The sequence below is a fragment of the Parambassis ranga genome, chromosome 19, assembly GCF_900634625.1.
Source record: "Parambassis ranga chromosome 19, fParRan2.1, whole genome shotgun sequence".
Lineage (NCBI taxonomy): Eukaryota > Metazoa > Chordata > Actinopteri > Ambassidae > Parambassis > Parambassis ranga.
Genome location: NC_041039.1, coordinates 24,173,978 through 24,189,702, shown reverse-complemented (window position 1 = coordinate 24,189,702; position 15,725 = coordinate 24,173,978). Strand labels below are relative to the sequence as shown.

The 15,725-nt window shown below is 46.8% G+C and overlaps 1 protein-coding gene across 1 annotated transcript; it reads right to left on the bottom strand.

Annotated features, from left to right (window-relative positions):
- Window positions 1-4,636: 4,636 nt before the first annotated feature.
- On the bottom strand, window positions 4,637-13,343 carry LOC114451537 (aminopeptidase N-like). Its single transcript, XM_028430216.1, has 21 exons — window positions 12,641-13,343; window positions 11,602-11,908; window positions 10,940-11,082; window positions 10,728-10,864; window positions 10,518-10,644; window positions 9,532-9,686; window positions 9,221-9,334; window positions 8,986-9,129; window positions 8,699-8,764; window positions 8,410-8,475; window positions 8,084-8,256; window positions 7,920-7,996; window positions 7,588-7,721; window positions 7,452-7,507; window positions 7,161-7,308; window positions 6,996-7,087; window positions 6,409-6,516; window positions 6,165-6,332; window positions 5,802-5,942; window positions 5,537-5,618; window positions 4,637-5,215 (listed from the first exon to the last, which is right to left on the bottom strand). Exons 1-21 carry the CDS (start codon window positions 13,011-13,013, stop codon window positions 5,051-5,053), a joined length of 2,976 nt encoding a protein of 991 aa, XP_028286017.1. The 5' UTR covers window positions 13,014-13,343; the 3' UTR covers window positions 4,637-5,050.
- Between the last annotated feature and the right edge of the window lie 2,382 nt (window positions 13,344-15,725).

Sequence of the window (15,725 nt, the reverse complement as noted above, 5' to 3'; positions counted from 1 at the left end):
GGGTGAAAATGAGACGGTTACAGATAGACACAGACACATGCATGACATCAAGCCCCTTAGTGGGTCACCATCACTCACCAGCTAATGGCAGCAGCCGCCACAGCAGTGTTTTTCACCTTTGTGCATTTAAACCTGTTCTGTTCTAAACCTTTTCCCCAGTAAAGCTCAGCTTGTGTTACATTTATATTTCCTCCTGCCTACACACACACACACACACACACACACACCCACCCACACACCAAGGTGGCTCTAAACGTACAGTAACTTACTAAAAATCTAGCAGCAACTTCAAGTCACCCAATTGGGCGGCGCTCTGAAGAAACGGGCGGCGCTCTGAGCCTTCTGGACCCAGTGAATCATTTGGTGCCTTCAGGGTTGATTCTGAGGACGAACACATCACAAGTCAGTCTCAACACTGCCATAACCTGGTGCTGTATGTGTCCTAATGTGAACAACAGTATAATGTATGTGCAGTGCATGTTGCTAATCAATGTGTCCACAGGAAAGGGATGCACTTCATGATCCATTACATTCACCTGTATGATCAATGAGTCACATTACACTCATCACTTACATGATGTGCAAACCTCTGAATGAACCGCCGCCTTTTCCTGGTCCTGCACATTGACGTAATGGCTGACAGCACAGCTCCAGTCAGCATCCATGTTAGCTCAGCTGTAAAAAAGACAAAGAAGCTGTTCAGTAAAAGCACAGACACAGCACAGAACATCTCATCAAGCAGACGACTGAATTAACCCTACACCTTCCAACGCAACGCAGCGATACTCAAAGTCTAAGAGAAGCCATTTAAGGTTCAATCAGTAGAAATCAGAACATGCAGCCCAGGGGTTAAAATCAGCGTGTAACACACAGCTTCTCCTTCCACTGCCAGCTCTGCATGTTTATGTACCAACATAACATTTGTATTGAAAAAACTGATAACTGGAAAAAAAATCATTTGACAATAAAACACTTGCGTTTAAAAACCATATCTTATGATCTATGTTACATATAATAGATAGATATAAGTGTCTTTCTGTGGCATGGCACTGATCAGGGTCTGAGCAGATGGACAGCAGAGACACCACAAGGCGGCTCGGTATATAAACTGTATGAGTACAGGTAAGTGAAGCTCCCTGAAGCAGAATAGAACAGTAACCTATGATTTGGACCCGATTTAGTTGAGGGAGCACCTTATGTTTATATTACTGTATTTTCGCGACCATACGGCGCACCGCATTATAAGGCACAGTGTCAGTTACAAGGTCTATTTCCGTCCACAGCACATACACAATGCGCACGTATTATAAGGCGCATGCTACGCTAAAACATACCAGTACGTAAATAAAAAGGTAACGGGAGCAAAACAGTGAGCCGAACTTTATTGTTGTGAAGAAACGACTTTGTATATAGTTTGATTACTCGCTGCATATAGCGCTGTAGCTCGCAATAATTACATAATACAGATGCAGCTCAAAACATTGAGTTAAGTCGAACTTAATTACAGCTATACACACATTTTTAACAGGATTTTAATCAATCCTCTCCTGCAAACCCATCAAAGTCCTCATCTTCAGTGTCAGAATAAAACAACTGTGCGAGTGCTTGCATACCAGCTTCCCTCTCATCGCTGTCAGAGTCAGAGTCACTGTCGTTGCCGGCTGGCTGTTCTGAAATTACGCCGGCTTTCACAAAAGCTCGAACAACAGTCAATGCAGAAACATGAGCCCATGTGTCCACGATCCACTCACATATGGTGGCGTCTGTCCATTGCCATGTCAACCGAGAACAACAGTGAAGCTGACTTCTCGTGCCCCGTGGTCCGTATCGATACAGTGCTGGTCCCCGTTCTCTCCACAGTTTGGTTCACGGGGATGTTGAAAGTGAGGGGGACCTCATCCATGTTAATGATGCGGCTGGGCTGAATGTTTTTACCGGAAATCTTGCCACTGCAGTAGGCGCGAAAGCTGGCCAGCTTTTCTTTATAATCCGCTGGAAGTTGCTGCGCCATGGTAGTCCTTGTGCGGATCGAGAGATGACGCCTTTTCATAACGAAAGCACCAAGACAGACCTCCTTTAAAGTGTTCGATATCCCTGTCCTGTGCTATCGTTGCTGCTTTCAGTCGAATGGTGACAGTAGAGACGCTTCTCCCGGCAGTTCTTTGCTCAACAATCCACTGCTCGAGTCGGTCTTCTAACTGTGGCCACCTCGCTTTGTTGCCACGGAAACTCAGTTTCATTTTCTTTGCTTGCTCTCCACTTACGAACCATCGATTCATTGATGCCGAATTCCCTCGCAGCTGCTCTATTTCCCTTTGCAACCGCATAACTGACCGCCTGCAGCTTGAGTTGCGCGTCGTAAGCAAGTCTCTTCACTGGTGCCATCGTCAGGGGTCCGTAGTTGTAGTTGTAGTAAAAGATGTTATTGTTTTGCAGCATGCTGGTTATATACGTGCCGGGAGCTGTACCGTAGCTTTCAGCTGATTGGTGAATTGCTGCCAGCGTACGTAGTTTACGTCTGGTACTCAACCCTTACACAAGGCGCACCGCATTATAAGGCGCACGGCCGACTTTTGAGAAAATTTTAGACTTTTAGGTGCGCTTTATAGTCGTGAAAATACGGCATTTAAAATGCAGCACTTTAAACTTTTCTGGGGCTTTACCTATATGTGCCTATATGTGCTTTTCTAACATTCTGAATTTGAGGGAGGAAGAATAAACTGGCTCATTTTTAGTCACTTCCTTAAGGAGCTTCAGTGTTCCAATGTCCTTCATTAACAACTCAACATGTGAATATAAACGGGCCCTGTGGGTTTCCTGAGGACACTGAGGACACTGAGGACACTGCACCTTCACACAGTAGAATCTGTTAGCTAGCTAGCTTAGTACAACAAACAGTTCAACATCTATGGAACGCAGTAAAAATTAGCCTAACCAGCTAACACACCTGACAACAATTAAGCAACGCTGGTTAGCATTAGCGGCTAACGTAGCTAACAATTCAAGGCATGCTAACCTTTAAGTGAGTTCCAGCGTCTCTTTGGACCGAGTCATTCTGCCGTGTCCAACCGTCCCACACACCGTGGAGCTCCCGCGTCTCACGTCCTCACCTGCGGTAGAGAGACACCTGTTAAGACGGCTGAAGGTTGAACCACTAACGAGCTGTGAGACACCGCGTCTGTGAGGGAGGAGCAGCTGATGCTCGGCTAGCGTCAGACCGGCGCGAACGTACGGAACGTGATCACGTCACCTGCGTGAAGTCAGCACGACTTACGGGACAAAAAATACAACATGGAAAGGCGTGTTCAGGGTGTCTTACTATTTAGCATGTTTATATCTGGTAAATCATAAACTGTTTGTTTATGAGTAATTCATCAGGTCAGCTCTCTCTCTCTCTCTCTCTCTCTCTCTCTCTCTCTCTGCAGGCCTCTGTTCTTCCTCTTTGTTTTAATCACTATCATTTATTAACTGATGATAAACATCCACTATAATATGAACAATACTTTCACCTTGACATCATCAACAACCTGTCATGTTTCTCCTCTCTCTCTCTCCTTCATCCTCTCTGTCCTGTCTCCCTCCTCTTCTCCTCTCTCTCTCCTTCATCCTCTCTGTCCTGTCTCCCTCCTCTTCTCCTCTCTCTCTCCTTCATCCTCTCTGTCCTGTCTCCCTCTTCTTCTCCTCTCTGTGATCATTTTTGTATCTGTGATCATTTTAATAGCCTACTCAATTGTTTTTACTGACTTGTAGGCACTTTGTAGGTTTAAAATAAGACAGCAACAGATCATCCACAGAGGGGAGATGCTCAGGTAAGTGAAGATTAAAATCATCATTTATACCCTGCCATTCTTAATATACTGTATATATATATATATATATACACAGTGTGACAGCCACAAGGAGCAGAGCACTACTGAGGCTGTGCAGTAGGCAGCCCCGGTGCTGACTGTTCATATTTTATCAGTAATATTTTATTAGTAATGTTTTGTCCGCGTGAGAAACTCCAGCACTGTGTGACTGCGTGTGAGAAAAGTCGATTGTGTTGACAGATTTGTGTAATTAGGTGCAAACTCACTGTGATCAGAACAAGCAGCAAGAACCTGGATGGACTGTCCACCTGCCCCCCCACCACAGCCCCCTGTAGGCTCACAGTGGTAAGACACCGCAGACACAGTCAGTCAGACCAACACAGGTCAGACCCACTGAGCTCCTCCACCACATTTAAACCATGTTTCCCACCAAACAGTTAGAACCGATGGAGCTGACGGAGGAGCAGAGGAACGTCTTCAAGAGGACTCTACATGTCCAGACGCTCCAACCTTGAGTGAAGAAATCCTGGATGACTGAGGACCTTCATCAGCTTGTTATGAAACCTGACGGATTCATTTTGGCACTGAAGCAGTTACACACCTGAGAAACTTCAGGCAGTAAGAAGGAGCGTCCTCAGCAGTAAATGAGACACTGACGCCCCCTGGTGGCTTAGAGGCGGACCAACACGTTTCCTTTTAAATGCTCTGGCTGAGACTTCAGGTTACGAATAAATGTTTAGTGATGGAAACTTAACCAAAAATGCATATACCTGGATAAATAAACCTCATTTAGCTGTAGTTAATACAGAGAAAACCTCTCAACAAGCTGTTAGTAAATGTTTGTATTTTCTTTTGGAGATCAGACATTCCTTTTCTTTTGTCTAATTCATGATAAGAACAGAACAAAACAGCTGAAAAATTGGAACAATAAATAAGGGCATGTTTACAGTGACAGTCCAGGTTTATCAAACATATTGAGACATCATCACCAAGTGTCGCGTTTAAAAACAGAAAAGGCTCAGATACACCGAAAATAATTATTACTATAAGAAAACACACAAGTATCCACACATAGTCTACACGGCCCTCTCTGAATCATGATGTCAAAAAATTATATTAAACCAATTTATAAAAGTATAAAATTACAAAACCCAGTCCTCTGTGGTCAGAACAAAATATCAGCAAACCCAGAGGACAGGGGCGTCCACTGTGCAGTCCTTCTCCTCCACAGAGGGTTCCATCTAAAGTCCTGGTTCCTTGTTGGCGTCCTTGAACCAGTTCAGAACGTTGTCCCTGTTTTCTGCGATCCACTTTATGTTGGCAACAGTTCTCTCGATGGACTGATCCACCGCCAGCGTCCCGGAGCCAAAACCCACCTCTGCATTATCGGCCTTGAACTGCCGGAGCTGTCACGACAAGAACACACAGGTCAGAGGTCAGAACACACAGGCGGAGCAGCACAACCCTCATCTTCATCAGCTTCATACTCATCTATGATCTCACAGTACATGCTGCTCACACTAAAACCTGACGCCCAGGTGCTGCAGCTTAGAGACACACTGCTCATAACAGTGTTTACACATCAGAACAGTGAGGCGACACTACCACCGACAGTCAAACTGTGACATCACCGTGAGAACTGTGACATCACCGTGGATGGGTTTAAAGTGACGCTGTGAGACACCTGATGTGTCCACATGTGAAAATCATGGTGAGTATGGACGAACCTGCTGAAGCTCGAACTCGCTGGCAAAGCGTTTGGTGACTCCGTTGATGAGGTTGGAGAAGGAGAAGGATCCTCCGCCGTACCTGTGAGAGGAAAAATCATCATCAGAGGAGGTGCAGCTGTTCAGTGTTTAACTCACTGAACCCACATGAAGGGTTTATGAAGGCCAAAGGTCACCTCAGCTCGCACACTGTGAGATCCATGAAGTCATGAAGGTGACTGTAAATCTGCGTGAGGATGACCTGCTCACAGCAGCCTGTACTCACTGAGTGAAGATGTATGACCACCGAGCCCTGACGAAGTCCCACGCCAGCGACTGTCCAATCACGTTGCTAGCAATGTAGACGATGGTGGAGGTGGCGTCCTGCTTCCGGATCATGGTAGGTTCCAGAGTGTACTCCAGGTACCTGTGCAGGTGTGTGTAGAATAGAATAGACTTTATTAATCCCTTTGAAAAGGTCCCTCAGGGAAATTCGGGTACCAGTGGCAGTCAGAGCAAGAGTTAAATATATTATATATTATAGTACAGTAAAAATAAAAGATAAGAGGAATCATGTGCAAACATTGCTCACCAGCATAGTGGTCAGTGTAGGTCTGTGGTTGGTTAGCGGTGTGTTAATGAGGCGTACCTGTTGAGCAGCCATGGCTGCGTGGTGCACGCCAGCGCAGCGCGCAGTTTCTCAGCTTCTGTAGCAATGCTAGCCTCCTTGAACTTTTTCCAAGCAAAGTTCCACTCCACAGTGCCCCCTGCTGCGATGGCATTACAGTACACAGTGGAGCGCAGGTTGGGGTGGATCCTGGAGGAAGGGGACACACAGATGATGAACAGGTCACAGGTCAGAGAAAGTAGGAAACGATGGGGAGGACACTCACGTGTTGGTGTCAGTGTCCATCCACTGCTTGAACCATGACTGGACCAGGTCCTGGCACTCCTTCAGGCCCGTCCTGCAGGCCAGGCTGATAGCATCCACCTGATTGTACCTTATTGGCACAGGAAGTAAGAAATCATAGAGTCAGAGATGGGAGGAACTCTCTTTAATAAAAGTAGTAAGTCAGATTTTTATCTCCGGGACTCAGTTTAAAGGGTTAAAGATGAACTACGACGGGAGTTTTCAGTGAAGGAACATGTTATCCTCAGCACCGCATACTTTCTCATGAGCTGTGTTTAGCTCGTGTGTGTATCAGGAACTACAGCCCACTGGACTGAGATTAGAATTTCAGAGATTATCTACACTTTGATTTCATAATCTGATGACTTCTTTTTTATGGACATTTCTTTTTGAGTCCAAGAAGTCCTCCAAAAAAACTCAAGTGAATATCGTATAATTTTCCAATAATTCAAAGTGAACATTGTTGTGGTGTTGTGGACATCAAAGTGGGACAGGTAGGCTCAGACCACAGAAGAGCTTCTTGTGACACAGTGGGACCTGCATGTTTGCCCGGTGCTTGTGTTTACTCACTGGTCCATGTGTCCCTCAGGTACTTTGCTCCAGTTTCCCGTCATGGTCTTGTAGTATTGGAACAGAGGGGTGACCTGTTTCCTCAGATAATCCTGTAAATCAGACGGACAGTGAAGGTCAGGGCCGTGTTTGGTGGCGGAGCCCGGGCTGTGAAGTGAGGCGCACCTGCATGTAGCCGTAAACCTCACTGCGGTCGAACATGAGGTAGAAGAAGTCCAGGTTGTTCAGGGCCGACTTCCACGGCATGTAGTCCCTCTCACTGATGAGGTACTTGGTGGTGTTGAGGGCCAGGACTGTGGGGATGACCTTGGCTCTTCAAAGACACAGAACGTGAAAATAGACAGATTGACAGGCTGCAGCTGCAGACATGACGGTGTGTCTGTCTGTCTAGTCAGTGACCAATGAGAACACACTGTCTGATCATGTGACAGGAAGGACGTGTGTGGCAGGACTTACCTGGCCAGGTTGAAGGCGTCATCCATCAGCTGAGCTCTGTTGATCCTCAGAATGGCCTTTAAGGGGAAGAAATCAGATTAGACAGTGCGCCTGTGATCAGAGCAGCCTCGCACAGCGACTGACGGCGGACTCTCACCGAATGGTTGGTCCTCAGCACTTTCAGGAGTCTGTCCCAGTTGGCGGCGTCGTAGTTAACCCTGTAGTATCCCACAGTGTTGAGGTTGGCGAGCAGCCAGTCCTCTCCTGAAACCTTCATCTCTGCAAACGTGTCTGCACAGGAAAACAGAAGTTATTGCAGCATGATGGGTCTGAAAGTCTGATGGTTCCTGAAATGACCTGCAGACACGCTGAAGATGTTCAGGGAGCGGGTTAAAGAACAATGAACAATAAGAACAACAGTCAGAGCTTTGTTTAGGTGAAACAAGCTGAACCTAAGGCGGTTCATGGTGTCAGCACAGACTCACGTACTGGATTTGACCTCCAGCCACTTCTGGCTCTGGACCATTCCGCTCTTCATCCACCTGATGGGAACAATCCACTGATACCTGCAGCGGGAACACCAGCGTCTTTAGATCTGAGGCCTGTGTGGGGATGAGACGCTACACATGACTCAAATAAAGCAGCATAAATACCCGAAGGGGGACTCCGTGGTGACGTTGGAGTCTGGATCCAGCAGGAAGTGCTGCTGGCTCACTTCCCCGCTCTGTGTGTTGACGGTGACGACAGGGAAGCCCATCTGCAGCACCCAGGTGTTCATGATGTCATGGACTGATGCTGGGAGGTCGGTGCCGGTGGCGTCCACAGCCTGATGTCAAACATGATGTCACAGGAACATTTAAAAATAAAAGCATGAAACTGCTGCAGGTACCACAGCTGAGGAGAAATGCCCCTGAAGCCGCTAACATGCTGAAAGCAGTCACAGAGTGTCTGAATGTGAAGGGTGTGCAGCACAGCGTACCATCTGCAGGTGCTTCCACAGGTCTGTGTAGACGGCGTTTCCAAATGCAAACTCAGCCAGATACGTCTGAGGACAGACAGAAGACAGACAGGACTCAGACAGAGCAGGAGACGTCAGGCGGCTCAGCTCAGCTGCTCAGCGAGGCTGTGTGAGAACGTGCAGCTGTGATGCAGCACAGAGGTGTGTGTGTGTCCAGATGTGTGTGATGTTTATATGACATAATCTGCCTGCACACATGAATACAAACACCACAACAGTAACAGCGCCCAGGCTCAGGTGGGGTCCTCACCTGGAGTCCCTTTGTGAAGACTTCTTCAGTCAGGAAGTCTGACAACATCCTGAGGACGGACGCACCCTGTGGAGGGGCACACACACACACAGACACACACACACACACGTTATGTTACATACATTTAGAAATGTATCGGGTAACAAACATTTACATAGAATGACATTATAAGAATAAAATACACATTTCTGAGGTAATTTGGAAGGCTGAGCAGACCTCTGTGTGTGTGTCTGTGTGTCTGTGTGTCTGTATGTGTGTGTGTGTGTGTGTATGTGTGTGTGTGTTACCTTGCTGTATGAGATGGCATCAAACAGCTCACTGATCTGTGCTGGCTTCTGGATGTCCTCTTCTTTAGAGGACAGAGGGTGAGAGGAGGCTAGGGCATCGACAGCGAAGACTCTCTGCACGTCTCCGAGGACAATGAGTTCTTTCTGTGATGACACGAAGGAGATGAACGTGTCAGAATGCCGCTGATCACCTGCACTGATGATCACTGAGGCGGTGAGAAGGGGGGGTTCTTACCACGTTCCAGTCGGGTTCAGCCTCGTGTGCGCCCAGGTACTCCACATAGGAGGCGAAGCCTTCGTTCAGCCACAGGTCATTCCACCACCGCAGGGTCACCAGGTTCCCAAACCACTGCAGAGACAGCACACAGAACCCAAATCAGGAGGACCTCAGCGACCTCTGAGGAAGAGCTGCAGCCCTCTGAGGAAGAGCTGCAGACCTCTGAGGAAGAGCTGCAGCCCTCTGAGACCTCTGAGGAAGAGCTGCAGCCCTCTGAGGAAGAGCTGCAGACCTCTGAGGAAGAGCTGCAGCCCTCTGAGGGGCCTCACCATGTGAGCCAGTTCATGAGCGATGATGGTGGCGATGCGCTCCTTGTTGGAGTTGGACGAGAAGGCTTCATCGTAGAGCAGCGCCGTCTCTCTGTAGGTGATCAGACCCCAGTTCTCCATGGCTCCAGCGTTAAAGTCAGGCAAAGCAATCTGATCTGTAGCAGGAGACAGGGCAGCTTTAACACCGGTTCTCTCTGTGTCTGTGTCTTCAGTTTGTGCGTTTGTTGTGTGTTTCTCTGCTGATGTCACACACTGTGTGAACCCTCTTTGGAAGGTGTGTATGTATCAGAGTAAAAATGTAAATACACTGTTTTCACTTCTCAGTCCAGTGTCAGCCCGATGAAGAGTCACCTTGGTGAACTCTGATCAGTGGAAGAAACACTACGTTCTCTCTTTGTTTCTCCACTTTGAGCCTCAAATGTCTCATAATTTAAATCTGCTGACAGCAAGTGGTGACTGAAAGGAAACGCAGAGCGATGTGATGTGTACTGAAGTAAAAGTACAATCATGTCAAGTCTTATCTGCTGATAAGCAGCGCTGTGCGTGATCAGTTCATAAAAGAGAAAACTGTCAGGTGAGCATCAGATCAATAAAGAAGAGGACAAGCTTTTTATTCTCTGCTGGATGAGGGCTGTGTTATCAGACGCAAAGTCAATAAAAGTTAATTATTTAGAGGCCGACCATAAAAACACACATTCAGGTACACCGTGTACTGACCACACATGTGAGGTCATCCTGTGTTTGTTCCCATCAACGCAGCACTCTGACTTTCATCCACTGAGGCACCTAACAACTGATCTCAGGCTGATCTCGGTCAGTTCTCGGTCTGTTCTCAGGCTGATCTCGGGCCAATCTAAGGCTGTTCTCGGGCTGATCTCGGTCTGTTCTAAGGCTGATCTTGGGCCGATCTCGGGCTGATGTTTTTATATGTGTCTGTCCATAACAAGCCGGAACCATAAGTGAAGTGTGTGTGTGTGTGTACTCACCTGATTTGGGCAGAGGGTAGCTGGAGTTGTAGTACTTCTCAAAGAATTTGAGGATGGGTCCGGTTTTGTTCAGGGCGTAAGCTCCTTGGCCGGCAGCAATGGCGGGCTTCCGAGCGTAGATCCTGATCTAAACCCAAACCACAAGATACAACACATGATGATATATACAAAAAAGAAGTGCGCTCAAATTCTGTGTGGGGAGACGCGTACCAGAACGTCATCAATGGTGCTGTTAATGAAGTCATAGTCGCTGACAATGAACGCTAGCAGGTAGGTGGACATTTTCTCAGTCCGCTCGAAGACAGTCTTGTGCAGATTCTTCCCCTCCATGTTGATGTTGGTTGTTTCTGCAGAAGAACACAGAACCCTGTGAATGATTTTCAGGATTCATAGAACACTTCCTGTCAGCGGGTGGCACTGACCTAACTCTCGGCCATTGGACAGGGCCACAGTCCCAGGGTCATGGATCAGAGAGATGTCGAAGGTAGCTTTCATCGCTGGCTCATCGAAGCAGGGGAACGCCTTCCTGGCGTCTGTCGGCTGCATCTGAGTGGTGGCCACAACCCTAACAGGAAACAGACCGGTGGATGTTACAAGAAAGAAACAGCATCTTTCAAAGACAGAGTCTGGAGGTAAAGACCTCCTGCTACAGAGGAGGGGTAAAGCCACTGTAAAACCCCTAAAAAAGGTCAATAGTCCCATTCAGCCACTTGTTAGCATGTAGCCTTTTTTCAGACAGTAAACGTGGAATAAAAACCTGCTGAGCTTGTGAGGTGACAGGAAGTGCTAACATGCTAACAGGTGACTGGGTGTTAGGACACAGTCCTGCTGCTGTATGTTCCTCATCTGAGCAACATTTTGTGACGTCATACTTTAAGATGTACTTTCCATCCTAACCCTGGTCACTTCGTTTCAGAGCAGCCAATAGCTGGAAACCAGACAATCAGGAAATATATTGATAATCAAAGACCATAATCATTTTGAAAGAGGACAGAGAGCAGCGGTGCCTCGTTGTGGCTGAAGCTGTTTTTATGCTAAGCTAAGGCTAGCACAGACAGAAGTGCTGATGAAAAGTGACACGTACTTCCTCACTCCATCCTCCTCATACTCGCTCCTGTAGAAGCCTCCCAGGTCGTCGGCCAGCTCCCCGGTGAACTTGGTGTAGACGCGGTAGAGCTGGCCCTTCACCAGGTTCCTGTCCAGCTGCAGGACCAGGTACTGCGTCACCGTTTGCAGCCTGGAGGTTGTGATGGTGGGAGCCTCCACCCCGCTGCTGACTGCACTGAGCAGGGCCAGCTGGCCGTTTGTAAGAGTGGTGTAGTTCAGCCTGTTGGAGTGAATGAGGATGAGGTTTGTGTCCTCCAGACACTCAAACTCCACAGTAGATTCACCTGAAACAGCAAGAACGCACACACTGTGATCATCAGCAGCCGTGTGTGTGTGAGTGTTAAACACACAATACAAAACACACCAGGGGTCAGAGATCACGTGACCTATGACAGACCTGTTTACATATTGATTAGAGTGATTTGTGTGGTGACAGTAAATAATAAACTGCTTCAGGTCTTGATTTTAAAATATTTGATTATCTTACAAATGATAAAAAAGAATCATCAGAACCGTCAGATTCCTGCTGAAGACACACAGGTTAGAGACAAAGAATCCAACTTTGACAAATAAAGAGAAGCTAGAACCTGCGAGCTTGTAAGAGGAGTCTTTGTCACCCTGCTTTGGCTGTTTCTGATAAATAATTATTGGAATTGTTGCTAAAAGAATGAAAAAAAGACTGAAGTCAAATTCTTCAGGGTTACACTCGGATACTATCTGGGATTGTAAACTTGACTTTGCAGCTGGTTTAGCTGGAACGTCGTGGGTGTTGGTTGGTTAGGAGCATCCTCACAGATTTGTTTTTATTCAGGACTTTAACATCTGAGAAGATCCAGGCTGCTCCTCAGGTGGTGTAAACACAGCTCTGTGAGGATGCTTCTTTCAGAAAATGATGAGCTGCTCAGATGTGACTGATGCTGGCCTGTCGGGAGGAAGAAGGGCTGCCCCTCTTCCTCTCCATCCTGTGAGGAGGATGCTGTTAGAGTGCTGCGGGGGAAGGCGGATCCCAGCCTTACCAGTGAAGATGTACAGTTTGGTGTTTGGGTCCTCGGTCAGCCGAGGCCACAGGGTGAGGTTGTAGTAGTGTGGCATCAGGCTCTTGGGCAGCCGATACTTGTCCCAGGGTTCGTTGGACGGCGTGGGTGTGGTGACAGGAGGCTTGGACGTCGGCCCTCCATCCGTGGGCGACACCTGGGTGTTTTTTGCCTTCTCCTGAGAGTAGACCACAGACAGAGCTATGATGGTGGCCAGGGCGGCCGCACCCACGATGACCAGCACGATGCCCACTGCCTTACTGACGTAAAACCCTTTCCCCATGCTGCCTGCCTGAACTGAGACACTGCACGCCACGGCGGAAGGTGCACATGTATATGTAGCCATGGGCGGCATGTCCCCTCCCAGTTACTGTAAGAGGTGATACATTAACAGCAGGGCAGTAAAGCCCGCCCCCCAAAGACTCAGGCTGCAGGAAGCTCAACACAACCTCCTGTCTGATTCTGATCAATCTGTAGTAAGATGAAGGAAACCTTCATTTGTCCCACGATGAGGACAATGTGTGTGTTTGATTGATTGGTTTGCATTGATTTCAGTCTGACGCCACATTTGAACAATAAGAAGCAGCTTGTTTCAAACTAAAACACACATTTGAATACACATGTTGATGATCAATGATGAAGTCACCAGGAGATTAAAAGATGTTCTTGACTTCAGCTGCATTCATCGTGTCCACACAGAAACCTGAGACATGAAACCATACCCTGCAGTTCCTCCTGTGGCCTCTGGGGGCAGCTGAAGGTGAGTCCGTCCTCATAGACCTCCATGTTAAAGTGCCCAACAGTACAGCAGAAACAGACATGTGGATCATCTCCACTGTAAAGAATGAGAGTTTTTATGTCACTTGCATGTTTAGTTAATGGTAATGAGACTAAAATTTCACATGATTAAGGGTGTGACTGCTTTAAGTGTATCTGTGGAGCAGAGACCTGCTAACATGCTAACACCCGAGCAGCGCTCTGTTCTGCTGTTTATGTGATGATGAGTTGCTTTAACTTTGTGTGGATTAATGGAATAAAATAGAACTTTTAGCTGAAGTTTTACTTACAAGACAGTGAAATAAAACTGAAATGTTTAAGGTCAGCTGATGTAAATAAAACCCAGGAACTGAAAATATAACTAAACACAATGAATGTAAAACATGCATCAGAGCAGCTGGGGGAAGTAATGCAGCACTTTAGTATAACTTAATAAGTAAATGATCATATTTAGTGTTGCCCTCTGTAATCTGCTGCTGATTTATCTGATGTTCCGCTCTGGTTAGTCTTTAACAGAGCAGCCCTTTCTACCATCCTTACCATTTAATGAATGCGCCTTTATGGCCACGCAGCTGTAAAGCAGTCATTATGAGTGGGAGGGAGAACAGTTATAAAAGATGAGATTCATATTGATATATCTGTTGACTGCAGATCTGTATCTCTGTCTGTCCATCACACCGTTATGCAACAAAGCAGAGCTAAGCGAGCCACTCGGAAAGACGCTGACATGATGTCCCATGACTGAACTCTGTCAGAGCTCGATCTGTGCTGCATCACCGATGCCTCTGAGAAACCAATCAGGAGAAAGTTCACTGTGTTGGAGGCGGTCTGGGTCTCAGCTGGCTCTCATTCTGACTGATCTGGAAGCTAGCACACATCTTAGCATCTTTGTGATGCTTTGTGTATAGCTGTATATAATAAAAACACAGAGATACATAAATGAAGACAATAAGAGATGTTCTGTCCATTCAGCAGACTGGGAGCATGTCGGGCTAGCCATAATAGCTTTGTAGCATTACATCATTTACTGTGGCTAAAATCCTCTTAGCTAGTTATCATAGATAGTTTGTATCATGGACCATGAGTTTGGTAGTGATAACATTAGCAGTCACTTAGCTGTAGCTTTGCTCAAAGGCTAACTTACAAACATTAAGCAAGCGCACGGCGCACCAGGGTGTTTGCATGGATTCGATGCTTCTCTGCTCACGCAGTATTATTTTCCCCCAGCAGCAATGTTAGGTCTCAGTGTTTGAGGCGCTCAGGAGCAGAAACATCACTCTAGATGGATTTTTATGGACATTCCTCAGTCCTCAGGCTGTTTGGAGGAGTCTCATTTCTTTAGTCACTAAAAAGTTATCTGTGCCGTGTTTATCTGTCATTTAAGCTACATGCAGACGGATTCTCACTGCAGTGTTGCTGCTTGTATCAAAGTAAAGTATCTGAGTATTTCCTCCTGCTCTGATACAAGTGATGAGCGTCAGGTTATTGGCCTGCTGCACAGTAAACCGCAGGCCTCGGCCCACAGCGGGTTGTTGGAGGTCACGGTCCTTTGGCTTCTTTACAGAACACTTGTGAAATCTGCAGCAGCGTTTGCAGGTTTATCTCTCATGCTGAGTTTCATAAGGTGTGTTTATAATCAAATCCAGTAAGTGAGGAAGAAAGGTTTATAACCAAATGAGAGTCCATAAAAGATCACACTGGCTAGTGTGCGGCAGTCTGTGGCCTTGCTGTTATCAGCACTCTGATAAAGTATCTGTGGTTATCAGCTCAGGGGGAGGACGTCGAGTCACGCAGATAGGTTCAGTTTGGAGTTCAAAACTTTATTTAAATAAACTGCTCTATTCTGCCTTCATTTATATACTTATATTTGAATTCCTATTTTACTGTTGATGTAGCTAAACACAGAAATGTCCTTATCAATAAAGTCTGTAAAGCCTCACTGTCCATGAAGTCCTGACTCTCAGATCAGAGAGCAGAGCCCCAGGGTCTGGCAGGAGGGTTTTCAGATCATTTAACATGTCTGAACATCAGATGAAGCTCAGTGTGTCACACTCCAGCTGTCCCCAGCTGATTCCATCTACCCCCAACCTAACAAAGAGGTGCAGCCTGGAGCCTGAGTGGAGCTGATTACAAACATGTACCATGAAGATATTTTTATTTTAAAGTTTAACCTGGAAGTCTACAGGGACTGACGTGGAGCCTGTCTCTAGTGGACACTGGAGGAAGTGCAGTGTTTGCCCCAGTGTATGTGCGTGAACTCCTCCTGTATGGATGCAGTCAGCAGTTTTTC